At 34.4% G+C, this 22,500-nt stretch overlaps 1 protein-coding gene and 1 pseudogene across 1 annotated transcript in view; both read right to left on the minus strand.

Annotated features, from left to right (window-relative positions):
- The window catches only part of MAN1A2 (mannosidase alpha class 1A member 2), a 162,360-nt gene that overhangs the window by 23,360 nt on the left and 116,500 nt on the right, over window positions 1-22,500 (minus strand). The window contains exons 9-12 of the mRNA XM_017524176.2: window positions 13,964-14,079; window positions 9,912-10,131; window positions 7,344-7,516; window positions 3,672-3,787 (exon numbers count right to left, since the gene is read on the minus strand). Of these exons, the coding sequence (XP_017379665.1) occupies window positions 3,672-3,787; window positions 7,344-7,516; window positions 9,912-10,131; window positions 13,964-14,079 (625 nt within the window). The remainder of the gene's footprint in view (window positions 1-3,671; window positions 3,788-7,343; window positions 7,517-9,911; window positions 10,132-13,963; window positions 14,080-22,500) is intronic.
- LOC119470496 lies at window positions 568-718 on the minus strand (annotated as a pseudogene).

The raw sequence follows: 22,500 nt of genomic DNA on the forward strand, positions 1-22,500 counted from the left end.
GGCTAATTTTTGTATTTTTAGTAGAGACGGGGTTTCATCATGGCAAGAATGGTCTCCATCTCTTGACCTTGTGATCCGCCTGCCTCGGCCTCCCAAAGTGCTGGGATTACAGGCGTGAGCCACTGCACCCGGCCGCCATCAATTTTTATAAAGAGCAAATCAGATCGAAAGTTTTTGCATCTTCTCTAAGATCACTGTTTGAAAATATTTACCATTACCATTATATATTAGGTTGAACCATATTAAATTGCCAATATTCAAATATTTTCAGCTTTTTAAAAGGGTAATTTCTTATGGTTCACTTAAATAGTTCAATATTTTTATAGAGTTATCCAAGTTAAGTCATTTTATAATGCAGCAACATAAAAAATTCTGTCTCATTTGTCAAAGTAATATGCTCCCTCAACCCCCAAAGGTGATAATGACACTACGCAGAATGGTTCCTTTTTGCTTTAGCTGCCAGGAAGCACAATGCTGAATGTACTGCTCAATTGTAACAAATTTCTTAGCCTAGGTGATGTTATAATTATTAGTATGTTTCTCTTTTTTTTTTTTTTTTTTTTTAACCAGGGGAAAGACTGAACGCAGTCCCCAACTACCAGAAATTATGCAGTCGAATTTCCCACATTTGAGGAAATTGTAGGGGTCAACAAATTCCGAGTGCAACCTTGGGAAAACTACCTTTGTGATCATGGCATCTTCCCTGCCAGGTAATTATTATTAGTATGTTTCTTTTTGTTTGATCTTTTTCACTTTTATTGCTCCAGATGTGTTTTTCTAAAAGCAAATACTATAGCAAATATATAATATATACATAAATGACTGGTTACCTAGCCTACTGTTGTGTTGAGCAGAATTCTGTCTGAACTTGGCAGGGAAAAGTGCCAAGATTAACTGGTGATATTCCATACAGGTACTGGAAGGGGATGAGGCAGCCTACCATCTGTTTCCAGCCCTATGCCATGTGCTAAAGTGCTCAAAGTTTGTAGTGATGAGTTATTTGAGAATAAATTATGAAAGCCAGTCTGCAAGAGGTGAAATTTGAACCGAAATTAGAAATGAGAGAGAGGCATTAATAGAAAGGATAAAGGTATTCCTGCCACAAGCAATGAAATATAAAACAGACAATTAAATGCAACAGAAGAAACTTTATATATATGTAAATATTTGAATGTACATTAGGTTAGTTTAAGAATAGAATCTAGAATTCAAAGAAAAAGAATATTCATACAGTCACAAAATTATCACTCCACATATAAGTCATTAATGACAAAAAGAAACAAGATTGTTTACATAACAATAATCAAATCTACCTATGCTCAAACTTAAAATCACCAATAATGGGCTAAACTGTTGCGTCTCTTTAAAGGATACAATGATAAGAACACAGATCCATGTAATATTTATTCTACAAATGTTTAACCTAAATCTGATCATGATAAACAATTAGAAAAAAATCTAAAATGAGGAACATTCCTCAAAGCAACTAGCCTGAACACTTTAAAAATGTCAATTTCATAAAAGACAAAAGAAAAGCAGGAAAACTCTGTGCTAGATTAAAGGAGACTAAAAAGACATGACAACCAAATGTAACAAATAATCCCATATTGGATCCTGAATTGGCATTAAACAAAAATAAAGTATATTATTGAACAATTGGAGAAATTTGAAAATGAGACTATATATGACTATTGCCCTTCAAAGTTTTGTTTAGCAATAAGCAATTCCATAGAATTTCAAGTTCTGAAATTTGAAAATCGGATGACAGTATTGTATGAATTTTTTTTTTTTTTTTTTTTTTTGGCAGAGTCTTGCTCTGGAGTCCCAGGCTAGAGTCCCAGGCTGGAGTGCAATGGGATGACCTCAGCTCACTGCAACCTCCACATCCCCGTTTCAAGCAATTCTCCTACCTCGGCCTCCTGAGTAGCTGGGATTACAGGTACGCACCACCACACCCAGCTAATTTTTGTATTTTTAGTAGAGACGGGGTTTCAACATGTTGGCCAGGATGGTCTTGATCTCTTGACCTCAAGATCTACCTGCCTTGGCCTCCCAAAGTGCCGGGATTACAGGCATGAGCCACCGCACCGGTCTGTATTGTATGAATATTAAGGTTCACAAGTATGAGAACTGAATTGTGATTATGCAAGATAAAAAATTTTTCTTGAAAGTTATTGCTGAAATATAATGTTGGTTACTAACAAGTTGTCCAGCAAAATAAAATGTGAAAAAAAAGCTATGTATATATGTGAGTGTATACAGAAAAAAAGAGAAGAAAATGTGGCAAAACTAGGTGAAAAGACACAAATATCCACGGTACTAGCTTACAGTTTTCTGAAGTCTTAAAAAAAAAAAAAAATAGGAGAGATAAACATAATCTGGGCCAAATTCCATAAGTTTATAGACATGTAAACTGAAAGCAAAGAAATTTTATTTTGACATGTTCATTCAGCTAGACACAGCTAGTGCACAACGAAAATTCCTGTCACTTTATTTTCTAGTCCAGTGCTCTTTCAACTTACACAGTCTCAAGCCTAATCACACAGGATAAATCAGAATAAAAAACATCCAGATGTAGGAAACTGAGTACCAGGCAGGTGTTCTAAACCATCCCAGCAGTAATAAGAGGATGGACTATGGTCAACTGTACAAATGGAGAGGAGGCAACAAAGTTAGAAAACATAAAAGAAGCATAAAGGATTGGTGGTATATTAAAAGGAGGAAGCAGAAATGATTCTATATTTTATAAGCTAAAAAGATAGAAAAACATCAGTACTAGGGCTAATAAATGAAAAATTAGAATAAGATAGGCATTTAGGATGAATATTTAGAAACTTAGTTTGAGATAGGTACATTTTAATTGTAATATACCAGAATGTAAACTACAAGTGTATTAGAATGTAAAATCCAGAAGGCAGGAATTTTTATCCTGTTTGCCTATTGAAACATCTTCAAATGACTTGAACAGTGCCTGGTAATACACATTTGTTGAAAAAATAAAATGTTTACAAGGCATTCATGTACAGATATGCAAGAAATACAAATAAGAAATTTAAGAGAGAGTATGAACAGATATTTACTTGGTCAGTCTTTAAGGAAGTGGACATATTTATAGTCTCCATCTCTTCCAGGTCTGTTTACAGAGAGCTCTACCTGGGGTTTTGAATATAAGACCAAAATATGTCTACTCTATTCCATTGTTCCTTACATGTACCTTTACAGTAAACCTCACCAGGTGGATGAGTGGTAACAGTAATTTAGAGCTATCAAAACTGCATGATTATTCCTAACAGATTTCATTAGCCATAGTAGCCAGGACCAACATTAATAGCATCACCTGGGAGCTTGTTAGAAATGCAAATTTTTAGGCCGAACTCTAGGCCTACTGAAACTTTGTGGTTGTGGACCCAATTACCTGTGTATTAAGAAGCATTCCAGGTGATTTTTAATGCACATTAAAAAGCAAAGAACAAAAATTTTTTGGATAAAATACCTACCTTATAGTCTAAGCCATTCTTTTTGAGATGTAGCTAAAAATTTACAGACCCAATTACATAAAGATATTTAAAATAAGACTAGTGTAACCTGTCACACAGTCGTAATTCATCATCTAGTGATCACACAGCAAAACCAGTCTACTATAAAAACATTTTTTAAAGCTATCTACTTACTTTAATGTTTCAGCAAGAAAAAAGCTCTGCTGTACATCATCATGTGTAGGAGTAGAGGAATACACATCTTTGACTCCAGAAAATCCACCACTAACTCGGCAATACTTTTCAATGGCCTATGAAAGAGATCAGACAAAATAAGCAATTCTGTAAAATTTCAAGTTTTGGAGAACAACAAAACTCTGAAGGACAATAATCAAAAGTTCATAAAGATCTGTATGAAAATCTGATGGTTTAAGAATAATGTATTATCAAAAGGAAATATTCTCATACTGGAAAAATTAACTCATGAGAAACAGGATGTTTCCTATAGAATTTCTCTCTCTCTAAAACTCTTTAATCTTTTTAAGACATCTTATATTTTCCTAACTTAGAAATCAAATTTAGGCTATTCTTTCTAAATGAGGGGACTGTCTGGCAAAATAAAGGTTTGTGAATTCTGACAAATCAAGATAGAGGTCAGTTTCAATTAAAAAATTTTTATTGTAATTTTATCACTCCCAAGGACAAATAATCTACAACATGATAAAAAAAAAGTATTAGTAGGAGGACTCTATAGTAACCGTAGTAAGAGATAATACTTACTAAAAACATATTATGTGCCAGACATTGTATAATCATAATACTATGAGTTAGCCATTACAGGTGGTATCAACTGGCAGAAAGAGCCTACCTACTACAATAATAATTACAATATAAAGAGTTAACAATTATAAGGTATTTATGTGCTGAAAGTTGTCCTAAGAGTTTTAAATACAATCACACTTGAATTTCACAACTCTATGAGGTTAATAGTTCCATTTTTCAGATGGGAAAACAGGCGCAGAGTAATTTGCTCCACATTATTAACTACTGTGCTTTACTGCTTGACTGAAAGTTAAAATTCTTACTTTTTTTTTGCATCTTGGGGCATGCCTAAATAAAATATACTGAATGAAATGGAATGTATTCACAACCTTATTTTTTAATTCAAAGCAACTGAATAGTGTGCTTCTGCAGGTACAGCACACTCCAGAATTAAGCCATTCATGAAAAGTGGGAAGCACATGTGGTTGTTTTGTTTTTCTATTCTACCTAACCCTGGTTTAAGTACAGTTACTTAAATAATCGTTGCTGTCTGCCACGGCTGGTGGTTCCTAGTCTTGCTACTTTTCTTACTCTTCTGGGTTTCTCCTTCCTATGAAAAGCTAATTAACATTAAAGGGTGTTTATTTAATCTGTTCATTTCATAGCTCCATTTTGACTATAGCTAAGTTTAAAGGGTGTGGTGCTTTTCTCTAATATATTCTAAACAAATTTTGGATACAAGAGTTTTTGAGAACTTTTCTTTATAATAATCAAGTGTCTTCACCACCATATGAACTATCAAAACAGTTTAAGAATAATAAGAAAGTAGTGGGGAGGCATGACTAATCTTTAAGACATTTAAATCATGACGGCAAGTTTGGAAGTTTGAATGTGTAAACAGAATGAACAGCTAAGGCTACAGAAGACATGCCATACTGCTGTTCTGCCGCACCCCGCCTTCCCTTTACTTTCTTCACACCCAAGAGGAAGGGCCAATAGTGATGCGTGAGCAAATACTATTTAAGATGTGACACCGCCTCTTTTGCCTCCCTCTTCTCATCACTGCACATTTCTGAAACTTGAATTTAGAGCATAACTATTCCAGTTATTGTTCTTGACCAATTATACGTTGAGTTTGTGTTTGTCCATAGAGGATATAAAAGCAAAATTCTACCTACTATATTTCAAATTTAGACAGGCTAAAGTTTGACTCTGTCACACCTCTCCTTAACAAATAAAAGTGGGGCCATACTTGAAAAAAGCACACAGGAGAAAAGGACCTTAGGAAAGGATGAATTATTCTAAATTATTCTTCAATGATAAAAACTGCTTCTGCCATCACTTTCTACTCCCCACATGATCCAGTCACATCTCCCTCATTCCTCTAAATAAGAAGCATTAACTATCAGGGGACATCAGAGTGAAACAGGTTCATTATACGATCATTTTACCTATCTAGTTCCCTTATATAAAACAGTGCTTAATTTACGGGAGCATTAGTAAGCCACTGCTAACAGAAGTGTGTGTGTATTCTATTCCCAAACCACTATGGCAATAGCTGGGCTGTCTTCTCAACTGTGGCAGCACCCTCCTACACACAGAGAGTTTCACTAGTAGCTGTGCTCCCTATTCTGGACCCAAGGGGCCAAGGAAAAGCAGCATCAATACATGCTAAATCTGTTCCTGTCCTGTGTAAGCAACCACTTGCTTCCATTAATATGCTCTTATTATGAAAGTCTGGGAGGACTATCTAGGTCTGAATGACAAGTGAAAAATAAGTGTACTCCCTGAGTTCAAGATCTCATATTATTCCTAGGTTATGGCAGTGGTCTCCCAAACCCACCAATTTGTAGATTACAATTAGATCCTTCTGTTTTGTTACTCCACACTGAAAAAAAAGCCTTCAGGAGTTCCCCCTTATAAACCATTTAGCAGTTCTAGAAGGAAATCTCAAAGTCAGATAGCTTTTGCAGGCAGAAATTGGTAAGAAAAAAAGGAAAATAAGATTTGAAGGGCTTTTTAGACAAACAAAGAACTTCCTCTTACCACTTCCCATATGACAGCACTTACACAGTAGCTGACAGAAGAAACTCAGAGAGCATGTGTTGGGGGGAGGAAGTTGTGTACATACATCTTCTTTCTTGAACAACTAAGAACTTTTGATTTGGTGTGTACGGCTGTCTACATATGCCTCCAACCTTCTCTCCCCCTTTACCACTGTGAAACCATTCTCTTTACATACATTGGTATACATCTTGCCCTAACACATATCTCGTACATTCTTGTCTGGGCAATTAACCAGCACTGCTGACCTCTTTGGGGATGTCCTTAGTCATTCTAACTAGATTGTAAGATAAACAATTAGAATACCAATAGTCACCATAGTTAGTGTTATTTATCATAATTAGTAAATCTTAAAGAATAAAATAACCCCTAACCCCTGGAAATAAGCTATACTTTCATAAAAGACTAGTTTTTTCCTCCCTAGGTACTGATAGCCACGGATTCCCTGAAAGACTAGCATTTAAGAGTAAGCCACTTTCTTCCTTTACTTACTAACCATTAAAAATTCTTCCTTTGAAATATATCTATGTATATATGTATATACATACATTTTTAACCTTTCAACCTAGAAAAGTTTTAACCATTTACTGTTCCTTCTTACAGTGATGCTCTGAGGAATGACTCAGAACACATGTTGAAGTAAATAGGATGTCATCTACCCAGGCTGTGAAACTGGGCAATTTTGCAGTGTTATTTTTTCAGTGAGTAAGCAGTAAGAGAACAGAATAGAAAATTAACCTATTAATTTTAGAATTGTGCTGAAAAACTGCCTTTTAAATGACTCCCTACAGTTATGTAATAATGTGTGAATACTGGTAGGAAAGTAGCCCTAACAGAGTACAAAACTGGATCAAAAGATTTATTTCTACTGCCAAGAAACTTAAATTGACTAATTAAGACTTTCTTCATCAGATAAACAAAAACTGTCCTACAGGTACTAAAAATGAGGTAACATTCAGTATTTTGGGTGAGGATGCATGGCATCATAGGAGGGCGTGACTCAACACTCTCACAGATAAAGTGGAATATTGGCTTATTTACCAGTGCTGCTTCCCAGCCCCACTGCCTGTATCTTGGATCGTGAGTGAATCGCCACAGGTACCAGTAGGTTTCAATTACTTCTGGACGGAGGATATAATACTTTTCAGCTTGCCGGACAGCCACAGCCTCCACTGCACCATCAAACTTGAATGATTCAGGACCTAGCTTTAATGCTGTAACACGACAAAAGAAATAAATGAGCAAAATAAACCATTTAAGTTTGCTTGCAAGGACTTCTTTCTTCCCTGAAAGAATGGAATATGAAATAATTTTTGTTGTTTATTTTTATTATTGCTATTTGCACTCAGTGCAAAATAAGTCATTTTAAAGGATCCTAATTTGGTTTTCTTAAAATAGACTTATAACTATTCCTATTATTCTGATTTAAAATGTTTCTCAGAATAATATGTATTAACATCTGCTAAATCTATTTCTACCAATAAGAGTCTAGTAATCTTTTGGAAACAAATGCAAACCTGGACATTTGTACCTTATACAGTCCATTGTGGTCCAAAATAAAAGTATATAGATAATGATACTATGTGGATTTTTAAGGCAATTTTAAAGACATTTTCCTATAATATGCATATATAAGAAAATATTTTAGAGCTCAGATCATGAACTGATTTAGTTGTAGATAATTACAATATACATTTAGCTAGAATAACTACTAAGGAAAAGTGAACGGATATTTTAAAATATGGTGGCCAAAAATTACAGCACAGGTATAAGAAAACACAGCAGAAGATGTAATAATCTGCTAGAAAGTTAGCAAAACTATGACTGCACTTTTTAACTAAAGGATCTAAATTGAGATTAAAGACAAGTAAAAACAATGGAAGACTTGAAAATGCAGGACACAAATCAATTAGTATCATTTTTTGGTTTACCACAACAAAGAAGGTCACAGGTTCATCAACTTGCAATGTGAAAATGACAATCAGAACAAGAATCAGCATCAGCAATGTCATTATGAAACATGAAAATCAGAAATATAAGGGAATCTTTTCATAATGCTGGTATTCTATAAATTTCTGAAAGGCAGAAAATAGCTCTTGTTCATACTTAATCTTATAAGCATCTAGCATAACACTTGGCATATAATGGCTGTTCTGTGTTTCATGGAGTAAATATTTAATTGCAATAACTATGATATACCATATTTTAGTATGTATGCTATATGAAATTCAATTATCTTAGGTCTATTATTAGATTTTTGGTTAAAAGCTGCAAATACACAATCCTTATTCTTATGGATCCTAATATAAAATTGAATATCCATCCTGTTCCTCAATGTTTGACTAATTTTAGCTATATTTTGTGTATATAATTGACATTCTATATCAACATGATAATTTAGCTTCTATTTCTAACTCAGATTACTGCCTTTATATGTAATATATACTAACACTTAAGCTACCATAAAATAACACCACTTCACTGTCCTCTTAATTTATATTCTTTCAAGAAACGGAATCCTTGCTTTAGTTAACAAGAGAACTGAAAAATCAATTTTGTCGTAAGTTTAATTCCTGACTGTATAAAAATATCTTGACATATTGATGAACTAGCATAAATTTTAAGTCACTCATATTTGTTTCATGGTATCTGATGATAAATTAACCCTAAAACAGAAATTCAGTTATTTTATAAAATCAACGACTTAACTTCTGGAATCAAATTGAAATTTTTAGTTTTTTGGCTTTCAGGGAAGTCATCCATTACTTCACATAGAAACTTACATTTTTAAAGCCAGAGAAAACCTTGGAAGGTCTAGCCCAGTGCTTCTCAGCCCCCTTTTCATTACCGCACCCCTAAGAAACCTTTTGGCTTTTTTTTTTTAAACCTAATTGCCTTCTTCCTCCATAAAATTTTAATACCAAATATATACTGTATATCTATTTATGACTATATGTGTATCTGTACTTTATACATAAAAAGAAATTTTTTTCCAGCCCCAACCAAACCAATTTTTGTCACCATTAAGAATCACCTCCTTTTTCATGTAAGGACACTTAAGTTCAGAAAATATTTGCAAATGCAATGTCAGAGGATCTTTAATTAAAGCCATAAACAACTCCAAAAACTATCGGTGAACTAATTGAAAAACTACTAGTTAGCTAGATACCAGTAAAGAGATTATTATCTCTTGGTTATTATCTTTTGGTTATTCTTTTTATCACTAGAGGATCGGCAAGGCAATATAACCTAAATCAGTAAATTTTATGTTCTTTTAGATAACTGTTTTTATAGAAGCTGAAATGACAAAAAATAGATTCTTACATTAAAATAAATGTTATTCCATATATTCCCAAGTACCCCACAATTCTTGTCTTTCAAACAATTACTTCAAAAATCTTTAACAGAAACGGTAGAATTCAGAATTTAAAAAATTATGCAGAGACACATTTCCAGAATTAAAATTCAAGTTCTTAAGAAAATGATTTGCCATGTTGGTATAAACTATTGAAGTAAAAAGTGCCTATATATTCTCCTTCTTATTCCTGGACACATTTTTAACTTAGAGATTATTTTAGACTAAATAATTAGCCTTATTAATATTCTTACCAGTTCTGTCATATGACTCATGACAAGTACGTGCAATTTCTGCCCCTAGCTCTAAATAATGACCAGCTTTATCTGTTCTGGAACCATCTGCTCCTAGGGCAAACATTCCCCCAGCAAAGCAGGCCAAATGCCCCATCTTTTTTTCCAAGTGCCCATTCTTCCATTCTCCAATAAAGATAAGACCTCCACGAGACTTCTTAATAAGATGTTTTTCTATAGCCTATAGGAAAGAAAAGATATTCAAAATTTTAGAAGCAAACTAGTAGTGTTCAAACTTACTATATCCTTCTGGCCATTATAAAACTTGGGAAATATGATATTCTATAAAGTAACTTTTCCAAACTAGGAGACTTAATTAATATAAGTGTTGGAGTGAGTGATCAAATTGTATATAATCTGGAACAAATACCTGAATTACTACCATAATAAGACACAGTGGAAGAGGGGAGACTTGGCCTAAAAATTACCTTCTATATAATATTATCTTTAGTCCCTTACTTTCAAACTTCAGCATTTGTTTTGGATGCTTTGTCTGGGTAAGAGAAGCCATATTATAAACACTGTCTATCCTCCTGGAATATAAATTTTACTCAAAGGATGTGAGAATGGTGAGAGAAACAGTCTATATTAAACTCGAGTATATCAGAGTATAACAATCACATTTCATTTTTACAATGAGATTATCAAAAGCTTTGCTCCTTTGAAATGTGTTCTTAGACTTTGCTGAGATGAGCTATTTTCTACCTTTAAAGGTATTTCTATGGAAAAGCATAAGAAATGGCATTAACTCATTTTCCTTAGTAGGAACTATTATATATGATTAGTGGTTATACTTTTCTTTCTGACAAAAAGGAGTATTTTCGTGGTCAGTTGTTCTCTGACAAGTTTAGTAACAATCAGCCTTGGCAAATTTTATTCTGTATTCTCTGTAATAATAATTTGAGTTTTACAGAACTGGAGTGACTATGTCTTACTCATCACCTATATTCCAGAGGGCATATAATGTAGTATGTACTCAATACATGTTTAATTATTAACTAATTTTATAAATGAATGGTGCTCTTAGATAATTGTATTTGATGACAGGGGAATGAGAGGTGGCTGAAAACCAAAATAGCAAGAAATTATCTTTGGATTATAAGTTTTTGTCATTGTTTTCTTTTAACCATAGTACTCTGAAACACAAATAAAAAGATTAGTTTTTTGAGTATGGGGCAGGATTTTTCAGCTTTCTGAACCTCATGATACCAGCACGTTTTCCACATATAAGATATTCCATAAATGCCTAAAGGATGGTATCCATATGTTTGTAATTTCTGTTCATTATAACATAATTCTTATCATATTACAATTAAAAAATATCCAAGCATATCCACATGGACTTACTATAACTAGAGTAAAAGGCAGTTAGGGCTTTTCACCAATAATTTTAAAAGAAAGTAGGAACCAGGGAAATGGGTATCTATAAGGATAGGAGAAGGTAAGGTGGGTATGGAATAATTTAAGCTCAGAAAGACAAAGTTTAAAAATAATGTACTTCAAATTAGAATGAGTGTTAATTGGTCATTCCTATCTCCTTCAAACATTCCATATGTCATTTATTTTACAATACTCTAACAGAATAGTTATTGAAAATAATTAACACTGCAAAAACTACATACTTGCGATCATGTCTCAAAGTGAAAGCTGACCGTTATTAAAAAACATTTATTAGGTACCTATTCTTGACTCAGTAAGTAATAAAACTAATAAAAACAGGACAAAGAGAGAAAGTACAGAAATATTTACAGGATCCATAACATATAGCAGATGATTCATGGAAAATAATGTGAATTTATAAGCTTAACTTTAAAACAGACATGGCTTTCAAAGCATATACAATTAAAAAGGCAATTTTTTTTCCTTTGGAAAAAATTAAGCAAAAGTCAAAATGGTTTTAAAGAAAATTACAAGAAAACAGCAAAAATTAATTTACTGCATGGTATATGATATATCACATTTTCTCAAATATAAAAATATTAAATATATTCATGCATTTATCAAATACTAAGGAATACCTATTATGTTTCAAGTATCGTACTATGTGCTGAGATAATGTTAAACAATTTAGTCTCTCCTCTCAAAGGAGCCCACAGTCTAGCGGAAATTACTAAGAGCTATTTTCAACAATATGGTTCTAAGAATATTAAATTCTTCCCAGATAATAACCTATCTTGGATCACAAAACTTTCTAGGTTTAAATTTTAATAAAAGAGAATAAAATTCTCCTACTAAAATTTACATTCTTGGTTGTACTTTTAGTTCCATTTATTTATTTATTTATTTATGAGACAGAGTCTCGCCCTGTTGCCCAGGCTGGAATGCAATGGTACGATCTCGGCTCATTGCAACCTCCTCCTCCCAATTTCAAGCAATTTTCCTGCCTCAGCCTCCTGAGTAGCTGGGATTACAGGCATGCGCCACCATGCCCACCTAACTTTTTGTCTTTAGTAGAGACGGGGTTTCACTATGTTGGCCAGACTGGTCTTGAACTTATGACCTCATGATCCGCCTGCCTCAGCGTCCCAAAGTGCTGGGATTACAGGCATGAGCCACTGCGCCCGGCCTAGTTTATCATTTAACACAATATCTCAACAAACACGTATTGAGTACCTATAATGGGCAAAACACTGTGAGCCACATATTAAGTTCAAACCCTGTGCATTTTTTTAAAACAACTGTAGCAAATTAGGTGCCTAAAAAGTAAGGATATAAAATGAATAAGATTCTTGGTTTAATGAAACAAAACAAAAAACAAAAATTTTAACTCTGACAACTAATTACTGACTACATCAGCACAGTGTTGATGTAGTATATACAAAATATACAATTCTAAAAAAGTAATTAAATCATTAAGTGAATATTGGTTTATAATAGAGCAAGAAGCTAATAACCTGCTAAACACATTTACTTAACACACTTTTAACTTACTTTTCCATTTCACAGGTTTTTCTTAGAAATACTCCATATAAAATCTTCCTAGAAGGAATCTTGTTCCAATTATAAACTGTCACAATATCATGGTATGAAGTCATTTAAATATGAAACAATATAATACAGTGGTTAAACGAACAGGCTCTGCAGCCAGACTGTTCAGTTCCAGGTCCTGACAATCACCAGCAATACGACCTTCAGCAGTTACTTAACTTCACTGTTTCTTAAGGTCCTCATGTATAAAATGGTGATAATGATTAAATGATCTCATATATGTTAAAAAAAAAAAAAAGGGAGGGGGGTTTGAACAGTGCCTGGCAAGTAGAAAATACTATGTAACTGTGTTGTCATTATTTTAATTATTTACCCATAAGGCTCTCAATGTGTAGATTCAAGGGTTTATTTGAAAGAAAAAACGTTTATGAAAATGTACATAAAGTCAGAAGTTTTTCCAGTCTCTGTAAACATTAACTAAAAGTAATTAAAATCAATTTCATGAATACACTAAAATAAATCCTTATTTATCTTTATCTTCTTTTATTTATTTATTAAGACAGATTCTCACTCTATTTATTGATTGATTGACTGAGATGGAGTCTCACTCTGTCACCCAGGCTGGAATGCAATGATGAGATTATCAGCTCACTACAACCTCTACCTCCTGGGTTCAAGTGATTCTCCTGCCTCAGCCTCCCAAGTAGCTGGGAATACAGGTATGTGCCACCATGCCCAGCTAATTTTTGTATTTTTAGTAGACATGGGTTTTACAGGCTGGTCTCAAACTCCTGACCTCAAGTAATCTGCCTACCTTGCCCTCCCAAAGTGCTGAGATTACAGGCGTGAGTGGCTGTGCCTGGCCTACAATTTTTCTTTAAAATGCCACAAATAAAAGAAGATTTAATATGAGAATTTTCTATTAAAATTGCAATAAACCCTACAGTGAATGCATATAATAAAATACTTATATGTATTTCCTGAATGTGTATAATAAAACGGTTATAGGATATTCATCTAGTCACTACCAAATACATTGTACATTCAATATGTTAAGTAGATGGAAATGTTCTGGAAATAATCACCTCAATGGCATCATCATACATCTTTCTTGCCTCATGGTCTGTTTTATCTGACATCAACCATGCTTTCAGTAAGTATTCATAAAAACTGTCTCCCAAACCGCCGACAGATGTATGATCTGTAACAAAGGAGAAACAGAAGGACAGAGGTAAGGGAAAGAGAAGACAAATAAAGTAAATTTTTCAATTATAATGACTATGTTACAGGTCAATAATTTAAAAATTATATTGACAATCTTATTTTCAACATACTTTGAATTTAGTCCCATAAGTGTACACATAATCACTTTCCTCTATATGTGTATCCAATTTTCTTTTCCTTTTTTTTCAGATAAAGTCTTGCTCTGTCACCAGGCTGGAAATGCAGCTGCACAATCTTGGCTCACTGCAACCTCTGCCTCCCAGGTTCAAGCAATTCTCCTGCCTCAGACTCCCGAGTAGCAGGGATTACAGGCATGAACCAACACGCCCTACTAATTTTTGTATTTTTAGTAGAGATGGGGTTTGACCATGTTGGCCAGGATGGTCCCAGTCTCCTGACCCTGTGATCCACTCGTCTCGGCCTCCCAAAGTGCTGGGATTATAGGCATAAGCCATCGCACCTGGCCACGTGTATCCAATTTTCTAGAAAATATTTTTTCTCTGGACGTGGTACATCACATACTTAGTAGCCGTTTTCTTGAATTACGGTTTGTACATTGCAATAGAGCCAAGCTTTTCCAGAATTGATAATCACCCTTTATATATTAATAGCTTTAAATAAATAAATTAGGACTAAGTATGAAAGCTCAACTTAAATCTGATGTTAAGCAAAAAGAGCTCACTCTTAAACATGTTATTATCCGATAGTTAATGGTAATTCCTAAGCCATAATAATAAATTAAAATACATCTACAAAAAGAAAAATAACCCAAGAATTCCTTTATAATATAGCCTTGCATGTTGACCTGCTATCCTAGATTACTGTTTATACAAATTTAAGTACATACAGGCATACCTTAGAGATACTGCAAGTTTGTTTCCAGACTACTGCAATGTAGCAAATATTGCAACGAAGTTAGCCATAAAAACTTTTTGTTATCCCAGTAGGTATAAAAATTGTATTGACAGCATTATGTTTAAATAAACAATGTTCATATCTTAATTTAAAAAATACTTTATTGTTAAAAATGCAAATGATCATCTGAGGCTTTCGGCAAGTCATACTCTTTGCTGGTGGATGGTCTTGCCTTGATGATGATGGCTGCTCACTGACTGGGGTAGTAGCTGCTGAAGGTTGGGGTGGGTGGGTTAATTTCTTAAAATGAGACAACAATAGTCTCCTGCACTGATTGATTCTTCCTATTTGATTTCTCTGTAAGATGAAAGATGTCTCTGTAATGTAGCATGTGATACTGTTTAGTAGCATTTTATCCACAGTGAAATTCTTTCAAACTTGGATTCACCTCCTCATATCCTGACACTGCTTTGTCAACTAAGTTTATGTGGTATTCTAAATGATTATTGTCATTTCGACCATGTTCACAGCTTCTTCACCAGGAGTAGATTCCATCTCAAGAAACCACTTTCTTTGCTCATCTGTAAGAAGCAATTCCTCATTTGTTCAAGTCTTATCATAAGACTGCAGTAATTCAGTGCCATCTTCAGGCTCCACTTCTTTGCTATTTCCATCATATCTACAGTTACTCACCCCGCTTGAGTTTGAATCCCTCAAAATCACCCAACAGGACTGGAATCAAATTCTTCCAAACTCCTGTTAATGTTGATACTCTGACCTCCTCCCACGAATCACAAATGTTCTTATGGGCATCTAGAATAGTGAATCCTTTCCAGAGGTTTTCCATTTACTTTGCTGATATCTGTTAGTGGAATCACTACCTATGGCAGCTGTAGCCTTACAAAATGCATTCCTCAAATAATAAGACTTGAGAGTCTTAATCACCCTTTGCCCCATGGACAGCAGAATGGATGTTGTGTTAGCAGGCATGAAAACATTAATCTCCTTGGGTATCTTCACCACAGAAAATGGGTGACCAGATGCACTGTCAATGAGCAGTAATATTTTGAAAGAGATCTTTTGTGCTTAGCAGGTCTCAACAGTGGGCTTTAAACTCTGCCATCAACAGATGTGTTGTCATCTGAACTTCGTTGTTCCATTTACAGGCCACACAGAGAATACATGTAGTGAAATTCTTAAAGGCGCTAGGATTTTCAGAATGGTAAATTGGCACTGGCTTCCACTAAAAATCATCAGCTGCATTAGCCCCCAAAAAGAGTCAGCCTGTCCTTGAAAGCCAAGCATTGACTTCTTTTAGCTGTGAGATGACATCTTCTTCCAGTAGAAACCTGTTTCATCTACACTGAAAATCTGTTTAGTGTAGACACCTTCATCAATTAACTTGGCTAGATCTTCTGGATCCCATGCTGCAGTTTCTATATCAGCACTTGCTGCTTCACCTGTCACGTTCATGTTTGAGAGGCAGCTTCCTACCTTAAACCTCGTAAACCCACCTCTATAAGCCTCAAACTCTTCTCCTGCAGCTTCCTCACCTCTCTTAGCATTCACAGAATTAAAGAAAGTTAGGGCCTTGCTCTGGGTTAGGCTTTGGCTTAAGGGAATGTTGCGGCTGGTTAGATCTTCCACCCAGACCATTGAGATTTTTCCCATATCTGCAATATGGCTGCTTTGTTTTCTCATTACACATGTGTTCACTGGCATAGTACTTTCAATTTCCTTCAAGAACTTTTCCTTTCCTTTCACAACCTCCTAACTGGTGCAAGAGGCTTAGCCTTTGGCCTGTCTTGGCTTTCCACATGCCTTCCTCCCTAAGCTTGATTATATCTAGCTATTGATGTGAAGTGACAGGCATGCGACTCTTTTACTTGGAATACTTAAGAGGCCATTGAAGCATTTATATTTATTAACGCATACTAGGCATACATTGTAGGGTTATTAATTGGCCTTATATCAATATTGTTATGTTTCAAGGAATAGGGAGGTCAAAAGAGAGAGACAGGGAAATGGCCAGTTGGTAGAGCACACAACATTTATTAAGTTTGTCATTCTACATGGGTGCTGTTCATGCTGCCCAAAACAAGTACTATAGTAATATCAAAGATCCCTAATTACATAATACTAAGGAAAAAATTTGAAATATTGCAAGAATGGCCAAAATGCAACCCAGAGACACAAGGCAAGTACATGCTGTCAAAAGAATGGTGCTGGTAGACTTGCTCAGCACAGGGTTATCACAAATCTGCAATCTGCAAACACACACACACGCCAAACCCTGAAATATCTGCAAAGTGCAATAAAGCAAAGCATAGAGATAAATATATAAGCATATGGGTATGCCTATATTTGTCCTAGATACATTCTTATTTCATCTGACCTATACTTTTAAACCTATCCAATTCGACACTACAGCTTCCAAGCAACCACTCCTTTATCCCTGACCTTCTACAAACCCTGCCCTATACTTCCAACTCTGTTTCAAAACTGACATCCTCTTCTCTGCATTAAAAAAAAAAAATTATGTTTTATATAATCCTCATTCACTCATTCATACAGTACTATCCCTGGCTTTTAAATTGGTGAGAAAAAGATAGATTATTTAGTGTTTTGTAGCAAAAATTGGCTATTCATTTTGGGGGAAAATGCTAATTTTCATATATTTAGCTCACAAAATACATTTGTGAATGATTAATTATTTATTAGTAAAACACAAAGAATAAGTTTCCAGAACAAAATATAAGAACATATCTGGTCCTCCTAAGTAAATGATTTTAAGAAAAATACAAAATGAAGGAGTCATAAAGGAAGAATAGATAGTTTCATACGGTAAAGCTAAAAGACAAATTTAAAAGACAAGAAATGGAGAAGAAATTTGCAACATTCCTAACAAGAAAAGGATTACTGTCATAAACTACAACTCCTGGCAAATAGGGAAAATTAAAATAGGGTACACACAATTAACAAAAAAAGAAACACCAATTGGTAATTAACCTAAGAAAAGATGCCCAATTCCACCACTGACCAGAGAAAAGCAAACTAAAACAATGAGATTCAATTTTTGTCTATTAGATCAGCAAACATTAAGACTGATAATATCCAATGTTGACAAGATTATGGTCCCCATTGCTGAAATTGAAGGACAATTTTGGAGTAGCTACCAAAATTTAACCTAAAAATTGTAGTTCTGGAATTACAACAATATTTACAGAAATATACAAATATAGACGTAATAAAAGTTAATGAGAATTATTTTCATTAGTAAGAAACTAAAAATAACCTGAAATGTTTAGGGAGGAGGAGAAGTTACAATATAAACATACTGTGGAGGACTGCACAATCATTAAAGAGAATCAAGGTGAATCTATAATCTGACACTAAAAGATGTCTATTATGCTGTTGAGTGGGCAGGGAGAGCAAATTTCAGAATTACATAGTTTGATACTTCTAAAAATGTGTGTTTAAAGAATGTTGGTGTACATATAGAAAAGAAAAGATCTGATCTCAAACTCTGGGCTCAAGCAATGCTCTAAGGAAGGAGCCCTTCAATTTTAACTTTAGACACTTACAGTCATGTGGATACATGTAACGTATACTATTAAAAATCATCTTTTGTGTAGAAAGTTAACACATGGGGGAAAAGAGCTATCATTCACTTTAGGCAATATGCCCATAATTTACTTTCACCTCATCTCAAATGCTATTACTTCTCACTTCTTTTTTATTTAATCCTAAGTGTATAATTCTGATGTTTACATATGTATACACCAACAAAACCACCACCAAGATAAAATTATAGACATTTCTGGCATCATACAAATTTTCCTCATGTGGCCTTCACAGTCAATACCCAACCCCCAATGATAACCTTTTTTTTTTTTTTTTTTTTAAATTTCTATCACCACCACAGGTTTGTTTTGCCAGGTTTCGAACATCATATAAAATGGCCATTTGCAGCTGGGTGTGGTGGCTCACACCTGTAAATCTAAGCACTCTGAGAGGCTGAGGCGAGCATATCACTTGAGGTCAGGAGTTCTAGACCAGCCTGGCCAACATGGTAAAAACCCATCTCTATTAAAAATACAAAAATTAGAGAGGTGTGGTGGTGAACACCTGTAATCCCAGCTACTTGGGAGGCTGAGGCATGAGAATCCCTTGTACCTAGAAGGCAGAGGTTGCACTGGGCCAAGATCACAACCCTGTACTCCAGACTGGGCAATAAAATGAGACTCTGTCTCAGGAAAGAAAAAAAAAAAGCCATTTGCTTTCAACTAAGATTTGTTAGTTTAATGATATTCTTTATTTTCCATCTAAATATCTAACAGCACACCTCTGCTTTAAGAAATCTTCCTGAATCTCAAACATTAAGTGACTGGGTATTATAGAAGTCACTTGGAGGAGGAGAAGACAGGGCTATAATAAGATGTCTTATTCTAAATTTCAGATAGCACAAGAAATTCACAATTAAATTTTGAATAGCTTTCCATACTCATCATACTTACATTTACAAATTTTATAATGATGGTAATATATGATGGATTTATACAACAGATTATAGTTAGGAGCTAAATTAAGTCTAACAGATTGACACATTTTATAATCACAAAAAATCATAAAAGTTAACACACAACTTGTAAAATATTAATACAGAAATGAATAGAGTAGATAGGGAGAGTCCCTTACATTTAATGGGCATTTGGGATGGGGTAAAAGTTAGTGGTGCCTTTTGGGCACGTTATTTGGTAATGAATAAGAGAGCAGTGATTTTGCATTTGAAGAGGCACTATTTAAAAACATGTATGTTATCAAAACAATTATGACAAAATATTCCCATCAATTACCACCTCATTTTTGTGGTTATGTCACAATATCTTGACTCAATTCAGTGACATTACCACCTTATCAACTGCCCAGTCTTGTCTTAGACATCACCAACTGCATAAAATTATGCTGCATTGTAATTGTCCTAATATTTTAACTATGACTTTCTTGTATAGCTTTTTGTTTTTTCCAGATTTTCCAACTGCTTTCCTATTGTGTCCCATCAATTTCCTCCCCATTTACTGTATCCTGGCCTCTCAACCATGCTACTTATGCTATGTCACCCTTCGCTCCTCGTTCCTCTAGGGACCTTCCTCTCAACCTGGTCATTTTCTGGGCATACTCCACAGCTGTCATCTTCACGCCTCTCTTTTCTTGCTTTCCAGAGTTAGGCCCATTGTTTCTTCAGTCCTGTGTCTCTGTCTATAACTGTTTTACTGAATCACATTCTGAAATAACTTCCCACAGAAGAGTGTGTGGGATGTAAACCTTTTCGTCTGAAAACGTTATTGTTATGCTCTCTCAATTCTATTTCATATTGGTATCAAATTCAAGGTTGGAAATAATTTTCCCTCCGAGCTTCTTGGAAGTACCATTCTAATACCTTCTCACATCCAGTATAATTGATAAGAAATCTGATATTATATTTTTTAACAGGCTTAATATGTTCCCAGTCCTACTTCCTCACACTCAACTCTCTTCTCCAAGGTTTACAATCTTCACTTAAACATTGATTAGATCTAGGTAAAGTCTTTTTTTTATTTGTTTGTTCCTACAGTCATTGTGCTAGGCACTTTCCAAAAGAAAGATCATTATCTTACAGCTCTGGGAAAAATCTTTTCTACTATTCCTTTGATTAATTTCTGTACTCCACTTTCTGAGCTCTCTCTTCTGAATGGCTCGTTAATTGGAAACTGGACCTCCTGTACTGAGTTTCTATTATTCTTTTCTCTCAAATTTTAGTCTTTTAGTCTTCCTGTATATTCCAAGAACTTTATTAAATCAATTTTATCTTTAGTCTCTCCACTAAAGCTTTAATGTCAGCAATCATACTTTTAATCTGAACCCTTTTTTCATTCTCTAATTGCTTCCTTTCATAGCATCCTATTTTTATTTTATGAATATATCTTCTCAGAGGTTTTTGACTAAAACAGAGAATTAAAAATGTTTATCTATAGAATTGTCTGTCTCCTGTGGGATCTCTTTTTTGACTGTATTTTTTTTTTACTGTGAAACTTAACATGTGTACAGAAAAGCATAAATGTTCTCCTTATTGCAGAGAACATTTGTATAACCCACAGTCAGAACAATATGTTCCATGTATCTTACCCAATCATAATTCCCACCCCCCCACACAAAAAAAAGAAACCAATATATTAACTTTCAGGGTAAGTACTTTTTTGAATTTTTAACACATTTACCATCTGACAGCCTCTCCCAATTACTATGAGCTTATTTTGCCTATTGGTATATTTAATATATTAATTAAATGTAATTGTATTCTCACATCTAGCTTCTGTAGCGCAGGATTCAACCATGTTGTTGTATGTAACAGTGTATCATTTATTTGCATTTCTATATGATATTCCACTGTGGTAGTCAACCACTATTAAATTATCTGTACTTTAAAGTTGTGGGTAGCTAGCATGGGTTTCCTCTACTCAATAGCGTTATTGTCCACTGAATAGACCTAATTGTCACTAATTCTGTCCCCTGAGTGGGAATATTGACGGGATGATTTCTGTGTAGAATGCTTTGAGGAAATGTGGGCTAACTGGTAGGCTTTGTTTCAGAATCAGGAATAGGTATTGTGGGACAGTGGACCTGGCCAAATTTCAGAATGAAGGGAGACTTTATTCTGGGAAACTGACATCCCTACTGAAATCTTTTACTTTCCTAAATGAAACTGATTTTTTTACAAAAGAGCTGTATAGTTATTCCTAGTGGTAAATGCCAGGGATGGAGGTGGCACATAAGGATTTCAGGTAGAGCCCACATTTCATATAATGACCCTCAATAAGTAGCTGGTTTTTGTTCTATTTTTCATATATTTGTTTGCTTGTATCTATTGTTTATGAACCCAAAATCTCTCGGGAATTCCGTCAGTTACCTTTTCTGTAATCCCTACGCAGCCATTCCCAGACACACTGTGTTCTGCCAATTTGTTGAAATCTCTTGTTCATTATTACATCCCGCTTGCCTCCAAATCTTTCTATTATTATGTTTATTCCTGTTTATAAATATTTCTCTTCTTTCATTTCATTGTGGTCTCAAGAAAGATGGCTGGCCACAGTGGTGAAGTTATAGTTGAATCTTCTTCCATGAAGCAGAAGTACTACTATAACTTTCTCAAGTTCACTACTTCTTCAATCACTGCAATTAGTTAATACTATCCATGCTTAACTTCTTATTCCTCTGTCTCATAATCTGCTCCCACTGTTTGTCCTTTCCATGAATAAAAACCAAACCACATGGAAGCTAAACAAACCTTCATTTAACTCCTGTTTTCTTTATGGTGTGGAACTTGTAAGTTTGTAACTACTTTGTTATTCAAGATGATTTTATAGAACACCTTTTAAAAATGTGGTACACAGAAAAACCTTTTTCAAATCATAAAACATTTAATCCTTGAACAACACAGATTTGAACCCCATGGGTCCACTCGTGAATATTTAAACATAAATATATTGAAATGACTTTTAATATT

The sequence above is a fragment of the Cebus imitator genome, unplaced genomic scaffold (genome assembly GCF_001604975.1).
Source record: "Cebus imitator isolate Cc_AM_T3 unplaced genomic scaffold, Cebus_imitator-1.0 Scaffold32, whole genome shotgun sequence".
NCBI classification, from domain to species: Eukaryota; Metazoa; Chordata; class Mammalia; order Primates; family Cebidae; genus Cebus; species Cebus imitator.